Source organism: Stegodyphus dumicola, chromosome 1, assembly GCF_044657685.1.
Source record: "Stegodyphus dumicola isolate Sdum_Otavi_A_Nest chromosome 1, ASM4465768v1".
NCBI classification, from domain to species: Eukaryota; Metazoa; Arthropoda; class Arachnida; order Araneae; family Eresidae; genus Stegodyphus; species Stegodyphus dumicola.
In genome coordinates this window covers 63,611,850-63,632,801 of record NC_140768.1, presented here as the reverse complement: position 1 = coordinate 63,632,801, position 20,952 = coordinate 63,611,850, and the positions used below count along the sequence as shown (strand labels likewise).

Below are 20,952 nucleotides of genomic sequence, written 5' to 3'. Positions count from 1 at the left end.
ACAAGTATTTCTACAGAAGATTCAGAGATATGTATAATTATTTTTTAAATCAAAAATGACTTTCTGTTTTGTTTGCAGATGCGCGTAGTTTGATTTTAATTATCTATTCAGTGTTTGTTCTACTATTTTTATTGACACATATCGGATTTTTAATGTAAAAGTTTCAATAAAACATGTTTTTCATAACTTATGCACTGTTTCATTTCTCGAAATAAATATTTAACATTTTATAATCAATATGTGTTGGATTTAATACGAATTTAAATAAGTCAATTTTTATTCATTTAATTATAAAGTTATTTGGAGCTCATTCAAGATGCATGTGACTATTTTCATGTGGAATTATAAAAGCTTTAACTTCATACATTTTATCAAGAGATCCGTTTAGATGTTTGCTTCTATCATTTATTTAAGAATTTGAATGATATACATAAATAAATAGTTTTAGAAATCTTATCCCAGATTTATACCATTTTCGGTCTAGTGAGCTATCAGTCGTTTAATATGGTTTCTTGCACTAAATTTAAATCACAAGTATTATTTTTCACGCAGAAAGGTTGTATTTTGCAGTCCGAAAATTCGCCAAATTTTCTGCTATTAAACTAACTACATTTAAACCCCAGGCTCTACAAAAGCGGTTTTTAAATAATGAAACATTACATCTCAAAAAATTTCAAGTAAAGATGTTTTTATTTAGAGCATACAATGGCTCATATTTATCTTTAGAAACTTGTGTTTTCCAGTTTTATTTGCAAATATCAGTTTGTAAGGTTAAAGGCGAAAACACTGCGGACGAAAACATCGACGAGAAAACAATGCAAGAGGAAAACATCGTCATACAAAACATTGTAAGAGAAAAGAAAGCAAAACAGAAACTTCGCAGTTCTAAAACATCGTGGTACAAAACATCGTCGTTGAAAATATAACGATTCAAAAACTTTGTAATTTAAAAGCATAGTCATCGAAAATATCGTGTTAAAAGAAAATAAAGCGTCTACAAATCAACGCATGATGATGAGATCACAGACATGTGTTTTTCAGGCTTTAAAAGAGTTGTAAAGGTACATTCACATAATGATTTGTGAGAGCAAAAAGGAATGTATATTTTCACTTTTACAATTTTGAACTAACTAATAAATTTTTGCTGAAAAATTCAGAAGGAAACTTAAGCATTCAAAAACTAAAAATAAGTAGAAAATTAATTCTACTTATAGCAGTCAACGTAATTATGTAATATGATAATTAATTAAACAATTTTAAAAGAGGTAATCAAATGCAGTTACTCATCATCATTCTCTAATCTCTTTTAGACTATATTTTTCATGAAAAATTGCCAATTAAACTTTATAAAAAAGATTCATTAATTAATGATCTTTGTTAGTTAACTATAAAAGTTTTAAATTCTATTAACTGCTACACCTAGAATTATTTTTCTTCTCTTTGAGTCTTTGAATGCTTAAATTTTCTTCTTACTTTTTCAGCAAAAATGTATAATTCAAAAATATAAAATATAAAAGTAAAACATTTTTCAGTAATCCTTGTACTCACAAATCATTATGCGAATAAGAGAACTTTTAAAGCTTGAAAACGCATGTATGCGACATTATCTTCATGCGATTGTTTGTTTAGTGTTTTATATTTTACTGCGATATTTTCGACGACGATGGAGTTTAAAAGTTTTATTTTTGAACCGCTTTATTTTTTATGACGGTGTTTTGTACCACGATGTTTTAGAACTGTGATCAAAACATCTCAACAAAAATTTTGAGTGTCCGAATTATCTCGTGAGTTACCGACTAATATGTTTTGAATAAGTTATTTTATTACAAGAAATATTATGAAAATACTTTTTTGTAACAAGGAAGGATTAAAATACAGAAAAACAATATATTAGAAACAACTTTGGAAGCTATATTTCAATAGTTTCTACATGATCTATGCAAATAAATTTCAAAAATACAAGTGTGTGAAAACAGATGTGTTCCACTGTATATCCAGCATTCTAATAGTACATAAATTTAAAGAATATTATTTTAGAACGACAATAAACTAAAATTATCTATTGTTGCCCTCGCAAATTATATTAATATTGTTTGCATTTACATAAATTTAACATGCTCGTATTAAAATAAATAAATACTTAATTAGCAGACAATAATAAAGATGATATATGTGTCTACGCCTTGCAGTAGAAGACAGACATTAATATTTTTAAGACGATATAGTGGTTAGAGAAGCCTACTGCGGTACCGAAGGGCCCGGGTTCGAATCCCGGAGAAGACATGGATGTTTCTAAATGTATAGTATCTTTGCGGCATGGGGGCACTCTAAATATATGGCGAGCCGAAAGTCCTCTTGAGTGGTTTAGTGGTACGGGATAGAGGTGGGAGGCCCTCGCTTCCCCCCCCCGGGTGTTGTTCCTCAAAATTGCGGTGAAAGTAGAAGTTCCACCTCTTTGAGGCTCTGGCAACGATTTTTGCATGAAATACACGGACAAGACAACAACTAGGTAACATTTAATTCCTTGAAAATTTATGCAGTACAGCCAATATATGATCCTAGAAGTAAATGTATGTGAATAATTTTCGTATATTTTAAACATTTACACACTAATAATATATTTCGCATGCTTTTCTAAATCAAGAACAGCAAACAATAAAACATGCGTAAGAGTTTCATAATTTTTTACTTATGTGCATACTTATTTTTATATATTGCATTTACATTTTTTATATTACATATTTATTACTTTCGTATCTGCTTATAAAATAAAATATTAACTTTTTTTTTAACTCTAGAGATGCTATATTTACAAGCACTGTGAATTGCTTGACAAGTTTCTTAGCAGGTTTTGTTATTTTCTCTGTTCTGGGATATATGGCTCACATGTTGAAAAAGGACATAAGTAACGTTGCCACAGACGGTAAGAAAATGAAACCACTTATTCGAAACTGATACTGAAAATTTTCCTGATAGCTAATGTTACACAAATTATATTGAATGTTTGTTACTTTATTTACATTGTATTTTCGTGTTTTGAGTAAAACTGTGATAAAATTGTTGAAACTTTCTAAAATGCATTTTGAGAATTGAAGTGGGATATAAATTTAAATCTGAGGCTTAAATGAATTCATACTTTTAGAAACATATTAATTTGGTGTCTGTGTATCTACATATGCAACATGGCTGATATTTTATGACATCTTTAATTATGTTGTTTAAAAAGCTTAGCCAGTATCTTTCTTAGTTTCAGAAGAGGGTTTTTGCCCTTTAACAATTACAGTTTATTGGCTCTTTAGAGGTTATGTTGAAGAGAAACTTGTTTATCTGTAAGGAAATTTACAAAACCTGTCCTCCTGCATTACTTTTCATTCTATATATCAAAAATACCTGCGAAATACTATAAACTTCAAGCCTCAGTTCAAATTGTAGAGGATTAAAAGCATTCGTCCCATGTATCTTGGAGTGTAGGGATAAACATATAGGTTCAGAATCTGGAAAGTCTTAAGCCCAACTCACGGCAACAGCATAGATGGTTTCCAGAGATTCCTGCTTATAAGGAACCTGATGATCCCACAGTGCCAACCCTAGCGTAAACAATTGTTATAGATAACAGTTTGCTACCACCTTGATTTGATCCACTGGATCTTCCTCCAGAGTCACCTTTTAATGAATGCAAGGTGGTATTTTAGTGTAATGATCAATTCTTCCAACTATTAAATAGAAGAACTTGAATTTTATTTATGATGAAAGTAAAGTTGACATTTATACGTTCCTGCTTACAAAAATTTTAATAATTCTTTTAGCTAATCTGGCTGCAACCCGCTTCGAAAATTATCGCCACTATACATGATTAAAATAAAAAAAAGTGTTTAAGCAAAGAAACAGTGGTAAATGGAGATTTTTTAACTCTTGTTTAGAGAATGATGATATGTCAGTAGGCAGTGTACGACTAATGTATCAGAAAAAAAAAATGTAAGTTTTTTTATACATGTAAAATTGTCGCTTGTATGGATATGTATAAATAATCAGTGCTGAATATTTAACTAAAACAAAAATTAGCCTATGATTAAAGGGACAGTACAATTGAAAATGAATTAGGCTACTTTTATCATTTAGCATAATAATATGTAATTATTCTGAATGAGAGACCACCGGGATATTTGCAGACAAAAGAAATATTAAAATGTTATTTAACTGTAGAAAGACTGATAAATTTCCAGACAATAATTAGGTTCTTGCTCAAGACTTTACAGCGGGTGATCAACTGATATCACATGATTTTTCTTCTTATCGGATAAGCAGCTGTGTATGTGCCCTGCTACCTCCAAACCTAGTTACGCCAGTGTATTCGGACATGGGTCTTCGGTATACATGAAGAAAGACTTGATATCGCATTTATGGGAAGATACGATTACCATGTCGACACATGCCATATGATAAAATTTGTAATCTCAGGAAAATTTTAATAGTATTTAATAATGTCAGAACTTTATAGCCACAGGAAAACGTTCTCAGGAATAATAGTTACAGAAAGATTTTATAGTTTTCTTGTTGACACTTTGTTGAACTTTTATAATGAGTAGTTACATTATACCAAGTCTGTAAACTAGTTTCGTTTCTTTATCACGCTGTTTATATTCAACTTATGTCAGTGCAAATTATGTTTAATAATTTTTTTAACAATCATTGCATTATTTTCTAGGTCAAGGGCTGGTATTTGTAGTATATCCGGAGGCTGTGGCAACAATGACAGGATCCGTATTCTGGAGTATTCTCTTCTTTTTAATGCTCATCACTCTCGGATTAGACAGCACGGTAAATTTAACAGAACCTTTCATTTATCTTTCAATATGAATTGGTCTATACAATATAAAGTTGAATTAACTGAGCGACTTTCGCAAACTAATTCAAAAGTCCTCGAATGCTTATTTTTTATGCAGTGAATTCAAATAAATGTTGGAACGTTTTGTTTCATAGTTTCATATGTATGTATTTTGGTGACAGAAATTGATCATTCTTCTTTCGTTTCTCCCCCATTCCTTTAATTTTCAAGCAAACTCTTTTATACAGTTTTTCGTAAATGTCATTTATAAAATTTATGCTGATGTCTCAGATTCATAAATTCCTAACCAGCCTAACCTTGTTTAAGTATTATTACAAGTACATTGAGATTATTTGTAAGATTTTTGAAAATGTATTCAGTTTTATTTAATACCTCAACAGTACTGAGGATCAGGACTAAATTTATTAAGGAGAATATTATGAAAACTATTTTATGGGTCCTTCATCTATTTAAATACGCAATACTTTCTTAACGAGATCAATATTTTAGGACTCCATTGTCTAGTTATGGATGTAGACTTTGATGGAGAATCTAGTCAATGACAAATAAATCACAAAGATGTCTACTTTTTGTGATCGAAAATCTGTGTTTTTAATTTTTTGGAAGGTTATGATTTGACTTCATTCAGTATAGATCATGATTTAATAATCACTCAATTTTGGATTTTATTTTAATTAACGCATTTTTTGCATTGAATTTTTTCTCTACTTTTACTTACTTCGTCTATTCTAAGAGAAATGCAAATTAAGTAGATAAAATAACAAGGGATAATATAAATTTAAAGAGACAGAGTAAGCGAAGGTTAGACAAATATTCAGTTTAAATTATATTTAACTTTATGCAGTATGAACTGATTAGTTGCTCAGTATAAAACAGTGCAGAATTCTGCATTTTATCAAGATAAATTTTTGTACTTTAGTCTTGAAGAACGAATTAGCCAGTATGCAGGCTAAACCATTGCTAAATAACAATTAACTGCTGGTATAACTTATGTCCAACACGGGATCTATACCGCCATTATTTAGTCTACACAACTGATGATTGGTAAATCATTCAAGCCTGTTTACCTCGATGCTTAGAATTTTGTTTGACACGGTACTTGTTGCCTGTCTTCTGTCATCTGAAATTCAAATGTCATGTTTTGTTATTTTGAAAAGTGGTAATATTTTTCACAAATAGGAAATATTATGATTTTAGATCACTTTTAAATTTGACATATTAAAATTTAAAGTGTCTGAATTGGGCACACAATAATCGGTGCTAAACTTTGTCGGTCGGTGCAACCTCTGCTGTTTTTATATATTGCCGCCAGGAAGACTTCCTAAATTTTAAAAAACATTGCCTCCCTAATTCCGCCACTCAGTGTAATTGCACCTGATCCATCGACTTTAGTGCCGACCCTGGGACATAAATATATATTTGTGATGCACGTGTACATACTTGTATGAACATACTTGTAAATTAAAAACTGTTTGACATAGCACATGAAATTAAACGTATATGTATATAGAGGGTGTATCGGTACAGCGATGACAAACTTTCAGGAGAGATAGAGTACACCTAGACGAATGGAAATCACTTAGCAATGCATGGTTGGAAACGTTTTTCTGGTCCGGTAGTGACGACACAAAACGCAAAAAAGGAAGGGCACAAACAGTGAAACAAAACATGTTTTATTATGTTTAGTACAGCAGAAACCTACAAATAAGAACAAAAACAAACAACGATCATCATTAAAGAAGGTGTTTGAAATTACGATCCCGGACCGTGATGTAGGCCTCACTTCTCTGGCGTATGAAGATCTGCATCAGGAATGGAAGATCGCATGGAAGATGCATGGCACTCGGTTCTTGCATCACGGTCAGGGTCGTAATTTCGAATACCTTCTTGGATGATGATAGTTGTCTGTTTACGTTGTTTTTTTTTTTTTTTTTTTTTTTTTTTTTTTTGTTGTTGTACTTTGAATAATAAACATGTTTTCTCACCCTATTCATGTCCTTTCTTTCTTGGTTTTTGTGTCGTCACGACTCATGCATTCCTATGTCACTTCCATCGTCTACGTGTACTCTATCTTTCCTAAACGTTCGTCACCGCTTTACTGATACACCCTATATCCTGTAATTTTAGCTTGGCAATGGATGGCAGTAGTGTTTATTTTATACGTTCAAATTGCAATGCCATGGTCTTCCTCTTTTAAATGATTTAGTTACGTTTTCATGCTCGTAATGAAACAATAATATGCTGAAAATTGCATTCCGTTTATGTCTCTTTCTGTGTTATCTGATTATACTGATTAGCAAATTTTCTTTCATGGAGCTTTATATGTAAAGTTACTACCGTACTGTAATGATTACCACAAAATAAATTAGAAAATATGTTCTATAAAATATATTTAACAAATTTTAACTTTAAAAGCAAAAACTGAGACCTCTGTAATGGCTTCTAAATTTTTCAGCAGAAAATAAACGATTAAAAGGCAATAATGTGTAGCAGGTTGATATAGTATTTTAGAGATTTGTCATTACGAAATAAACAAAGATTCTGGGCATTTAATAATAATTACGTTTAAAACTGAATCACGTTAAATTATTTATATACCCGATTTTTCGCATAACGTCACAATGAAAATGAACCATGATTTTTTTTTCCTTTCTATGCAGAGTTTCTTAAAATAATTGAGTTTACCATTTAGTGTACCTGCAATAAGTCAGGAAAAGAGGTTAGCTTGGAAATTCTTTTTCCGCTGTACATTTAAAGAGAATCATAAAAAAAATTCCTGTAGACTTAGTAGCATATCAAATATATATACATATATATATTCGCTGTGAAATATTTCACCTTATATGCGAACTTTCAATCTCGAAAATACGAATCACATTTCTGGTTTTGAAACTGGTGTGCTTTCTGACAGGTGGCGTCACTAATATCTCTTTTGGGTGTCAAGAAAGCTTCTTGCTTATCGCCGTTGAGACGTGCGGCTTTTTTGATAAAGCCACTTTTGATTATTGATTTTGCCTCCCGTTAAGTGGTTTCAGAGTAAGATTAAAAATAAATTCTTTTGGCACTCCTATTTTTGTATTGATTATTTAAGCTATCTCGGAAAGTATATAGTATCATTTAAAGTTCAAAATTGTGTATCAGAACTTCCATTTATACATTTATGGATTTAAAGGAGTACATTTAATTATGATATGAAGAAATAAAGAAAAGGATCATTTTGTTAATCCAGTCCGAGAAATTGGATTTCATACTCTACTATCTTAAGTTCAATCTCACACGAATACGAATTTTACAATGTAATATCATTAAGATTATTGTAATTATGAACTAACTTAAAAATGAACTAATAGACATAACTGTAATCCATTTCCGTAACGCAATTATACTAAAAGGAATGCTTTTTATTTTGCTTTAGGTCTTTCGAATCTCTAAATGGAAGTGATATCAGTAAAATTCTTTTATATATTATTGTTTTTTTTCTTATCTTTGCTGTAAAATATTAGAAAACCGAGGGATTATATGTACCTTTGTACGTAACATATAGCCTTAGAATCATCTTTCATTGATTAATTGATTAAAATATTTGTAAAAATATTTTTAAGAAGTATTATTTGGATATATTATGCACTTAACGGATCACATATATTATCAAAAACAAAATAAAGATATAAACTATTAACGATTATGATTTGGTGTAAAAAAATTTTCAAAAATTATTAATTGAATACATTTATTATACAGAGGGCGTTTATACATTTTAGAATGGTTTCGGTAGAGAATTAAAAATAAAGAAAATGTTTAAGAATAAACATTTCTGACAAATATTATTTGAAATGAGAAATATCGTCTCCTAATTTTAAGTACGTCTTTGCGCTATCCGAAGAGAAATAGTCCTATTCCATAATTCAAAAACATTGTAAAATGAATAGTATTAACGTCTCAAAGTATAAAATAAGCAACATTAGGCAATTAATTATTAACCGGAAAGGGGAATTCATCAATCATTACTTCTGCAAGCTACGAAAACTCCAAATGAATGTCCCCCCAAAAAAGGTACATACTGTTTTTAATGTTTCTAATGTTAAATTATTGGTAACAAGGGAAAATTCGTCAACGCAGAAACCCATTGCAGAGTCTTAAATACATCTACAGCAACAATAAATAAATTAATAAATCAAGATTTACAACTTAAAAAAAAAACTAAAAAACATAACGTTCTCCAGCTTTTTGCAAGGCATATAGCTCAATGCGGCATCTGACAGAACAATTTGTAGAAACTTGTATTAAAACGATTTAACAGAAAATAAATGAGAATACATTGTGACTATTGATGATGCGTGGGTTTACTTAAATGACGGCAAAAAAGAGAAGATTTGTTTGGGAAAAAAGTGTATAAACTTGGTTCCGTCAATGCATAGAAAGTTTCAGTAAGACGTTTAGAACTGTTGCAGAATTATCTTACAATGGAAAATTAAATATAAAAAGAGTGAAAAGAAATATGAATACCAATTCAACGAAAAATCAAGAGAAGGCTTGATCCAATATTTACAAAAGAAATTCTATTTCTTTATCCCAACGACTTTTAAAGAATGAAATTTCAGCAACAGAAAGTAACAAATCATATTTTGAAAAACATCATTGCATTCCTTGAAAAAATGAAGACAGATACAGGTATTACATGTATATAACTTCAACATATTCCTGCAAGACTTAACACCTATGAATTATTGTGTCTTTGGTCTCTTGAAAAGAGCTCTTTCTAAGTGCAATAGTTGAAGAGGAATAGAAATCTATACCCCTGGAAATTTTACAAAAAGTCCTTTTATCATAAATATCGAGATGCAGACTTGTAGTCCAGAAAAAAGGTTGATTGGTCGAATATTAAAAAAAATATATTTCACGTTTTAAACATTAATTAAACAATCTCGAAATCGTTCAAGTATGTGTGGACACTTTCAGTGTATTAAGTGGATTAAATAAATAAGGTGTCTCTTAAGTTATTGAAACGATTTTGATAATTCATTTTTATGCATTTGTAAGATCTTTTTTCTTGAGCCGATTTGCTTTTATCTGATAGCCTTGTTTCTTGGCTATAAACTCGATTTTTCATAAAAGTAAACTTAGCATTGTCGCGTCAATTTTATCCCACTCCTCTAAATTTTTTTTTTTTTTTTTTTTAAGTCCGTTTAGTATTCTTGTATTTTCAGCATTATGGGGGTAGAATCGAATCATTAAAAAAAGTTTTATTTACATGCTTTACAATAACTTGAATACTTACTTATAAATTTTACTAGTATGGCGGTTCAGATTCAAATCAAAATAATCAGATACCATGCTGAAAGTACCGGTTCTCGTCCGATCCAAACAGTTAAATCAATACCTGATCAAAAGGAATGTAATTGTTCCTCTTCTTCTCCGTCATTGTCCTTTCCCAAATTCATATGATAGAATCTTCAACAACATATTCATGCATTTCATTTAATCTGTTGATTTATATGATATAAGTTTCAAATTGCATGAGCATGGTTCTAAATATGTAGTGTAAGGAAAATCCGAAAAATAGATTGCGTGAAATAACAATTGAGTGAACCAATAATATTTTGTTAGTATTATTTAACTACATATGTCTGAATTAGTACCAAGTGGTAAGATCCAGTCAAGACGTGAAAATTATTCTAGGGATGAATATTCATTTTCTTTTTTAGTTTGGAGGTCTTGAAGCTATGATAACAGGTCTGTGTGATCAATTTCCAGTCCATCTACGACGTAACAGAGAAATGTTCGTCGGCTGTGTTGTTATTTTCATCTATCTTTGTGCACTGCCAACATGCACTTACGTGAGTATAAAACACAAGATTACAATTGTGATAAAAAAATCACTTTAAAATTGTCTATGCACTCCATTGGATCGAAACGTTTTTTTTTTTTTTTTTCAAAATCAATGTTTTTCAGTAAATTAAGGAATACTCAATTATTTTAAACTAGTAGCTGGATGTTTAAATTGATTAGTAGTAACTGTATATTAAATGTATGTGAATTCTATTACTTTTGAACTTCGTCAAATTCTTTTGAAAAAATGTAAAAATCTGATATGAATATTTTAGAGCATGCTTTGCTAAAATCAGAGTTACGAAATGTTTTTATACAAAAAGTAATAATCATTAATACAATTTACTATTTTTTCTGCTTCCAGGGAGGATATTACATAGTGAATCTTCTAGATTCCTACGGAACAGCTATGTCTGTCTTATTCATTGTCTTTGTAGAAGCAGCAGCCGTTTGCTGGATATATGGTAAGACGAAGCAAATAGTGTGGTTGCATCCAAAAATGCATTTAAAATACTATTGCATATTAACGGTTCTGTGTTGTTGTAGGAGCAGACAGATTCTCCGAAGAGATAAAAGAGATGCTGGGTTTCAGACCTGGTGTTTTCTGGAGGGTCTGTTGGAAATACATCAGTCCGATATTTATTTTAGTAAGTAAAATTTGTGAAATGTAACCACCATACACAGACACAACCAATTCCTTTTCTTAATCTCACTTTATAGAAATTGATTAATTAAAAAAATTTATCGGTACTGTATTCATACGAGGGGAATTCAAAATGTAAGCTATACTTCATTACAGTTAAATGCAAGTTACACTTCACTTCTATAAACACTTATCTTGAGAGTTCAACTAAATTTTAGTCTTCTGAAATGGGCTCATGATCATGCAGCAGTCGTAGTCCAGGTATTTGTGCCTAATAATTGTTGAAACATTGCTGTTCGCCCAGGAATCAACCCTTATGTGATTCCTGAGACTAAAAATTTCCAATTTTTTTTGCGATTTTCATTAACCTGTATTAAAATACCTTCTGTTACTGATGTTGATGGACTTTCTTGATAATCAGTATTACTAAAGTCTAAACGGACGTAGCGGGCACTTTTTGGCTACAGCTGAATGTATTAGCCTAGCTAGTGTTTTAACTAACTCTGTACTCTTCCATACGTTCAAGACAAATCTTGGTGCAGTTAAACTGTATTTCCCATAAAAAATCCAACTGCTTGTCGTTTTCCAACTTCAGAATAGTTTCTAGTTAATCCGCCATTTTGTTGTCTTCTTATGATGTAACTCTTGCTGCTGTTACAATAAAACTTTATTCGTAGAAAGGCGTGGGAGTGACTTTTATTCTGCGAATATGCCTCTCTTGTTGCGCAATTCTGTAAACTAGTCGTGGCAGTCGTAACTACTTTCTGAATCTTCTATGCATATAAAGTTTGTAAAAATAATATTTGAAGTTTTTTTTAACACATAACTTTAATTTGTAACTTTGTAATGATCATTTGGTTAACTGCTTAACTCTGGTATTTTAGTTAAACATTTGATTACTGAAATTTACTTAAACTAACATCTTTCGAATTTTTTTTTTTATTATTTAAGTATACTTTGAAACTGCTACATCTGATAATTGAAAACACCTAATTTTTTTTTACATTTTTGTCGTTTGTGATCCGTTTTTTACGTTTCTTTAGTGAGATCAATATCTTGAACCTTTAACTATTGTCTGATAACAAACTCAAATGTACAAACTGAATTATTTTCCACTACAAAGCGGTAAGTTCTGCAACGAGCAGACACTTCAAAAATATTTTTATAAATTTTATCTAACTAGTTTGGAAATCTAACTTTTGAGCTTGTAGAGACATTAGGTTATTTTCAAAGCAGGAGTGATGAAAAATGAGCAACGCCTTCGCCGGGAATCGAACCGAGGACCTCTGGAATTCGCGCCCAGCGTGAAGACCACTACACTATGAAGGCATGCTAAGAAGGCGGAAGAAATACCTTACATACTCCCCCTTTTAAAGAGCGACTGGTTTTTTTAGGGAACCCAACCCCCCAAATCCTGTGTGTGGAGAATCATCATCCACCACCCTTTTAGTTTGGGCGCCACTATAGAGACATTATGTATTTTTTGAAAGCAGGCGTGATGTAAAAAATGAGCAACGCCTTCGCCAGGAACTGAACCACGGACCTCCGAATACGCGCCCAGCGTGCAGAACCACACCACGAAGGCATGCTAAGAAAACGGGAGAAGTATCTTATAAGCTGTCATAAAGATTGCTGTGCCCAGAGAGTATGCATTTTAATCTACAACATTTTGTGGATGTGTGTGAGAGAGAGAGCCGAATGTAAGCATTTTTATCTACAGCATTTTTTGGGGGAAAAGTAGTTTAATTTCTAAAAAAGGAGAAAATAGAATAGTATTTTATTACTTAATGATAGTTTGTGAAGGATGTTCGTATATTTCTAGTTTAAAAGCTTTCAAAATTAAATCTTCACTAAAAACCTTTCTTTCCAGTGCATCTTCATCTTTGCCATGGTTCAATACAAAGACTTGCAGATCCAAGATTATATATACCCAAAGTGGTCAATCTCGGTTGGATGGCTTCTTACAGCTTCCTCTCTCAGTTGCATTCCCGGATATATTATCTATTACATCTTATCGACGCCTGGTACATATATAGAGGTGAGATAATCTGTACAAATATAGATTTTATGCAATTTGATTTTGCTAACCTCAGACCGATTTTGTAATAAATGATATTAAACCATAACACATCTTCGAATTATTTTCAGCTTCAGCAGTTTCGAAAGCTGATAATAAATTTCCTACAAGTGCATTTTGTGAATTTTGCTTTCTTGCCAGCACACTGTCTGCTCATTAGTGTAAAATAAAACTAGCCTCCTAGTACATATTTATTTATAACAGAACACAGTATTCTTAAAATATAGTTGCTTCTGATAATTATCCATCTGTCATCATCGACATCACGAGTAAGACACTTTCCAAATCTTTCTTCCTTCAAATCCAAATCGCCTAATTATGTTTACTTCAGTTCCTACTATTCAATTGTCTACTATTTAATCATCCGTTTCATAAATCAAAATTACAATATTAATAATACACAGTTTAACTCATTTAAGAAGCAATCGGCTTTACAATGTTTTTACAGACGTCTGATTGAAAATGTCTCGTATGGATTTGTTTCTATTTAAAAACACATTTTATTTATTTATTTATTAGAGGTTCCGGCGTGGATTGAACCCAGAATGCAATTCGCAAAGGAAGCAGAGCTGCCAGGAACGAATTCCTATCAACCCTAAAGCTCTTCTAGCCACTACAGCTTGAAATCATCTAACCTGGGGGCATTTCATCACATCTGCCGAAAAATGTTCCAAAGCTCTAAATGTTTCCGCCGCTCTTTGCTCAAAAAGCTATCTTCCTCCTGTTGTGTACGAAATGGTAATATCGGTTCACAAATAACAACGAAACTGGCTTCATACTGCATTTGTGTCATACAATTTACATGTTATGTTTCCATTTTACTAAGGACGTCGTCATTATCGACAAGATTTTATATTATTTGTTCGCCTTCCATCTAGGTCAATATGCATTTGCAGATAATAAATAGTAAACTTGTTTTTGCTAACGTGATTGAAGTTGTAAAAATAGTTACAGTTTAATGTCATTGAAATATTGTCGAATGTTTTAAATATGAAATAATACAATGATGAAGTCGTGCATAACTTTCGGTTTACCTGATCATTGTTAGTTTTGCAAATGTATTTCTGTCACAAGAGGAGCTGGGGCAACTATAAATTAGCATTTTTTTATTTGTTTGTTTTTAAAGCCAGAAAGCAACTCTTTGTATAATGATTTTGCTATTGCTTGTCCTGATAATTTCACGATTGCAACAATTATAGTTCTTTTATTATTTAAGAAAAACTAAATGATTCAACAACAAGTACTTAGTATACGGCTTTAGAAATATCTTTTATTAATTATGTGAATGCTGTTAATATTCCTAAAACTTCTTATTGTATATGCAATAAAATAAAAGTATTTGAAAGTATCACATCAGTTAGCTATATCATCAAAAAGAAAGTTTCTATAGGAAAATATCCTACTATATCTAATGTATGGCGTTGGAAGCATCTTTTATTACTTGCATAAATGTTACAAATGTTCATAATAATCAAATCGCTCTATTATAAATCAAATGTATTATCTAAAATTTTATCATTTAGGCATATTGTACAGATTTCATTTAAAGTACCAAACTATTAAACAATTATGCATTGATTGAATTCGAAAGATAAATCAAAGACTTTATGCAGTGCTGAAAAGCAGTACATTAACAACCGTTCCTTGCGACTAATTTCAAAACTACACAGAACATAAATTAAATGGCAGCATTTGCCGTGTTAAGTGGATGATAAATGCATTGCAGTCTAACGTCACATGATCTAATTTAACAGTCCAAAAGTGTGGAAAGATTCAACTAAAAATATTTTAGCGTCAGTTAAATTACGCCATAGGTAATAACTGATTATCTTCAAGGTTTAGGACAAAGTTGATAATCACCGGCCTGGGTTGGCACAGTTAATTTTTAAGATGCATATATATTCCTTCTAAACTGCTTAATTCTAAAGCTACTATAGCTATTATGTGACAGACCATTAAAGAACCTGTGCCATAGATTCAGCAGCCCTCAGAAAACTGTTTACTGTATGCCAAGTCAAATAGAAGAGGAACTGGAGATATTATGTATCGTGCTGTGCCAGTATTTGCCAGACCGTATGGATTATAAATAACCTAATAGTATAACGAGAGATTATGCTCCAGCTTTTCGAAAGCTTCTGCTAATGACATTTCTAGCATTAGTACATTGAAGTCGGCATAAATATCCTTTTAATTATTCACTCATTAATATAAAATACTTTAGAAACACATATTTAAAAAATATATTCGTTTCGTATACATTCGCGACCAAACTGAATTTTTTAAAAGCTAAGAATGACCTCTTTACGTATTCAGATTACAAACAACACAGAAAAATCTCTCAGTTTGATAATTTACTTCTCAACAAGAAAACATAACACAGTTTCACTACTGGCTCTACTATAACTAAAATCAATGGAAGGTTTTGATTTTAATACTATTGTCAGAAGTTTAAAACGTTTACTCATGTTTAACATATAATTACAACACTGAATATGTAAATTACATGAAGAAAAACGAATTGAAAATGTGCTTGAGAGAGTAATCATATGTCATCCATCTTGTTGGCAGAAATCGAGCAGATTTACAAAGCTTTCAACGTATACCTACATAAAAAGCTAAGCATTAGGAATTTATATATATATAGAGAGAGAGAGAGAATGGATTTGAAGTTGTGAATTATCATTAATCAAGAACATGCTAGAAATGTAATTACAGATTGTTGATAACAATTATGAAATGTAAGATAAAAGGAAAACTGAAGGAACAGGGGAGAGAGGCTTTAACAATGACATAATTACTTTTAATCATCTATTTTAAATACAGCATTTCACAATTTTATGCACCTGTATTTTATTTAAAGATAATTTTAAATAAATAAAGCTCATGTTGTATATTAAATATTTTAGAAACTAATAACTGTATTCAGAAACAAAGGTAGTGCCAAATTTAGTGTGCAGATTTTAAAGTTTATTTCGAATCACATATCAGTAAAAGAAATGTTAACGTGACTGAATTCAAACTGAACCGATTTCAATTTCTTAAAAAATATAATAATATTCGTTTGTGCATCCTGTTTTTCAATAACAAATAAAAACTGTTCTAAAAACTATACTAATTTAAAAAATTATTTCTGGAAATAGATAGTGTCTTAATACTTCTTACAGCCTTTAATATCTGGAAAGGGTAATATTTTTAAGTCGCAATTTGAAGTAAAATATTATAAATCATCTTAATGAAATTCAGCTCAAAAGGTTTCATGATTAAAAAATTACTATATTTTGTTGAAAGTGAATTTAAGTTGTTGCTTGTATTTTTGGCATAAATGTCAGCTTTCAAATAATTACACAAAACTAAATAATTTTATCTTTTTAAACCCTTTTTCCATACCACACTTATAGTGACTTGTTACAGAAATAAAAAAGTAATACAAAGTGATAAATAATACTTTCGTTAAACGTGTCCCATTTTTCTCATTCAAGTTTTTTGAAGCTAAGTGCGCTTTGTATGTAGTATGTACATATCAATGTATATATATATAATTCAGTGTAAGAATGTACCTAGATTATGTTTCATTTCCTCCAGTAGTATTCATGTTACATAACGTGTAATTTAGTAGTTTTTAGTAGTTGGGTTATAGCTGCGATTTTCGGGGCTTAGCTCACAATGCTCTAAAGGCCCTAAAACTGCCAGGTCATATTCTCATCGTTTTCTAAGAAAATATTTATTTATTATTTATTTTGAAATTGTTGTTCGACTATTTATAGTTAGTTAAATATACGAATCTGTATAATGATTAGTAATTCAACTTATGAATTTATTCATCTATAAAACAAAATACTAGTTTTGATTTTATTTTTATAAACTGTAAAATGTTCATAATGTATTTGCAAGTATGTTGATTAATAACTAACAAAGTAAGATGAATTTAGCAATAACTAAAATTACGCAACAAATAATATTGGTTAACTTTTTTTTATTTAAATTTGCTTTTTTTATTCATTTATTTTTAATTGATTGTTGAATGAAATTATCACCTGTAAACACAAAAAGGTTTTTTTTTTTTTTTTTTTTTTTTTTTTTTTTAATTCGAAACTAGGTATTAAAAGAAAAGAAAGAGATTATGCAAATCATATAAATTAAGTATGGAAGTACTTCCGCAGAGAACCCGGTAAATGTAAACATCGCCAACTTTGGCTATAATAGGTCAAACCTGGTAACCTATCGGATTCATCCTATTCGCTTGAAGGTTGCAACCATTCCTCTTGAGTTCATTTTGTTGAATTATCACTGCCGTTGTTCTCATTTGGAGATTTATATATTTCTTCTCTTATTTATTATTATTTTTCTGATTTTCCACGTTATTTTTCCTGAATTTTTTAACAACGAATAGATAGAAATATTTTCGTATAATTAAAGAAGTTTTCGTCGATAGATGCCGGTTCTCGGCTCCAATTTTTATGGCGTAAAATTTTATTAAGATACTATGGTTTTTGCTTTTCTAACAATAACCTTTCCGAGGATCGCAGGTGTGACATAAATAACTGATTAAATGGAAATAAAAAATATTATTGATTATCTAAGACGACAGAGTAGTTTGATGCATCCCCATAGTCATCAAAATTAGCAAACCATTGCTGGTGTAAGGAATACAGTTCAAATAACTCTTGAAAAATAATAAAATGTATAAAGTTCTAGTTTTATTAACAATGCTGCTAAAGAAAATTTGATTACTATTGAAGGTTATTTGTATTGTGAAATATATTATAAAAAAGACAGGTTTATTTTCGTATATCACGTTTAACCGGTTAGTTTTACATCTGCATGCTTATTATCTGTGAATTTTTACTACCATATGCTTAATATATTGTTTTGTCTGCTAACTTGAATTTACATGCACTAAAAATCACGTTTACGGCTCATCGTCGATGAACCGCGAGCTCGGCGAGTAAAGTGCAACGGCGCCAAAGGGTTCTTTCCCGAAGCGCCAACGGGTTCTCTGCGGATGAAAACCCTTAAGTATTTTTGCCATTGCTAAATCTGTATTTATAAAACTGTTTGTTTCCAGTTTCTCGTATTAATACCTAATTCTACATAAAACTTCCGATACATGACACTATACATACGAACTACGAGCACAAGTAGCCAATCACACTGTACAGTTACCTAGCTCATCGCTTCATTACTACGAAAAGTAAGTATTTTAGACTAATATGCAATTCTTAAATTCTCCTTCCTCCCAATCTTTTTTTCTTTTTTTTTTAACTCTCGTAGCACACAATAAATCCTTCAACTACAAAACCGTTTTGTCGAAATTTTTTGTTGTTGGTGCTGCCATCTAGTTTCTTAGTTTGCTATTTGTTATTCGTGCGGTAAATATAAGGTATTTTTGGAAAGTTTGTTTAAATTATCTCATTGAATTTAAACTACATATAATTTATTCATTCTCTAAAAGCAATAAATAGCAACACTATATTTCTTTCAAAAATATACACTGTATTTTAAGAAAACATTCTTTCGCAATTGCCTATTTTTCCAAATATTATTAATTTTAGGAAGTAGAAATGAAAAATAATAATAATAATAATAATAATATGAATTTATATATTTTTTTAATTTGGATCTCAAGCAAAGAAACAAATATAGAAATCAAGTAGTGGTGAATCGAAATGATAACTAACTAAATAATCAAGAATAAAATGAAAAATCAACCTCCATCTCCTTCCGAATAGTCCCTATCTGAATTTACGCACCAATGTCAATGGATAGAATGCTTCCTGGCTAGTATTTCAAATGAAGTGTATCTGGGACTTTCCATAGTTTAGCCTGAAACTGGGTAAAAATGGTGACTCTTCGCTAGTACTAGAAATAAGAAAAATCTCAGAACACCGGATCTGAAGAACAAGGGAATGACAGACTACTGCAAGTTTTGCCCCCCCCCACCCCTTTTGCAAATTGTTGCTGCTTCAGGGTACTGTATCTTGGTGTGTTGCCATAGTGAAGCAACCAGAAAAAAATCATCTTGCAGAAATAACATCTTTTGCAGTGAGTATTGTCTGTGAACTGCGTCAAAATTTGACATACAAAACCATTCAACATCTATCTGATTTGTTGGGACAAATTCTTGGTGAACAAATGTCTTCATGTGGAATAAATGATGAACAATGTTTGCGTTGCCCTCCTTCTTTGGCCTCTTTTGTCCTCGCAAACTCGAAGTTTCGCAGTTTGAGGTTTGTAACTCCAGCTCACAACTAATAATAAAACTCACGATTAAGATTGAGGCACTGGCTGTATTAATATAATTCAATTAAAAATAAGAACTTCTAGAGAACTTTTTATTCTTAGGTCAAACGATAGGTGCATGAATGCAGAAAATGACCATCTTGAAGAGGATGGAGACCATACATAATGCAGGAAAATTTTTAAAATTTGAATAGCCTTGTCCACTTTTCTGAATCTGTATACTATGATAAATTTTATTCAAAATGTGAATAGATTCTATTATACTAGGTGACATCTACTTGTTTTTCACAAGTGCAATTCGAACTCCGACAACAGCAAATGCACATCACATAAACAGAAAAAAGGGAGGGGATGTTTTAGTTGTTATATGAGGATATGAGTCACCTCTTCGTAATATAATATAATGAATCCTACCAGATTCTGAAAATGTAGTGTTTTATCCATGCTTTCTGTTTCGCGAATGAATCTTCTCGATGCTACTTTGTAATAACTGTTTCTGAAAGGAGAATTTTCTCGTTGCAACTTCTACGACTATGCCAAAGTAATAAAAATCACAAGATGATATAATTAATACTTTAAATATAAAAAAATTAGTGTTAATTAATACAAAAAGTGTAACCAGAGATTTCTCGGCACACTGAAATCCATGTATCTTCCTCACAATCTAAATGTTCATGTTATGTAACTGTTATATGTTTAAGTGTTATTTGTATATAACAGCACAATATTTGTTGTATGTTCAATGCAGGTTATTTCTGACATTTCATATCACTACAAATTATTAGATCTAGGTTATTTCTACAGTAAGTTTTGGCCTGCAGAATTTAATGCTCTTCGCTTTAATCCAGTTTCTGCGAATATTTTTTAAGCATTGTATAAGAAGGAATTAAAGTAGTTCGTGCATATAAATATCACTGTAGTTATAATTTAAAGAAATGTTAAAATAGTTGTTTATAATGATGTTGATTATGTTCGTTTAAATAACGTGCGCTGATGATTTGTAAACGAAGAATAAAGCTTTATGATGTTGTCAAAGAGCTTCTTTTATTTCAAAACACAAAAAATTCATATTTCACTGTAGAGACATTAGGTTAATTTTGGAAGCAGGCAAGATGAAAAATGAGCAACCGCCTTCGCGGTTGATCGGAAATCGAACCGCGGACCTATGGAATACGCGCCCAGAGAAGGTGGGAGAAATACCTTGTATACTCTCCCTTTTAAAGGGCGACTGGGATTTTTAGGGGACCCAATCGCCAAATCCTGGGTGTGAAGAGTCAGCATCCACCACCCTTTTAGTTCGGGTGCCACTGTCAGGAC

General features: G+C 31.0%; 1 protein-coding gene across 2 annotated transcripts in view; it reads left to right on the top strand.

Annotated features, from left to right (window-relative positions):
* The window catches only part of LOC118203956 (sodium-dependent serotonin transporter-like), a 161,419-nt gene extending 140,749 nt beyond the window's left edge, over nucleotides 1-20,670 (top strand). For both annotated transcript variants that reach the window (XM_085815687.1, XM_085815680.1), the window contains exons 7-13: nucleotides 2,799-2,923; nucleotides 4,706-4,818; nucleotides 10,552-10,683; nucleotides 11,040-11,139; nucleotides 11,222-11,322; nucleotides 13,189-13,356; nucleotides 13,915-20,670. In XM_085815687.1, the coding sequence (XP_085671813.1) occupies nucleotides 2,799-2,923; nucleotides 4,706-4,818; nucleotides 10,552-10,683; nucleotides 11,040-11,139; nucleotides 11,222-11,322; nucleotides 13,189-13,356; nucleotides 13,915-14,019 (844 nt within the window). In that variant the 3' untranslated portion in view covers nucleotides 14,020-20,670. The remainder of the gene's footprint in view (nucleotides 1-2,798; nucleotides 2,924-4,705; nucleotides 4,819-10,551; nucleotides 10,684-11,039; nucleotides 11,140-11,221; nucleotides 11,323-13,188; nucleotides 13,357-13,914) is intronic.
* The last annotated feature ends 282 nt before the right edge of the window (nucleotides 20,671-20,952 follow it).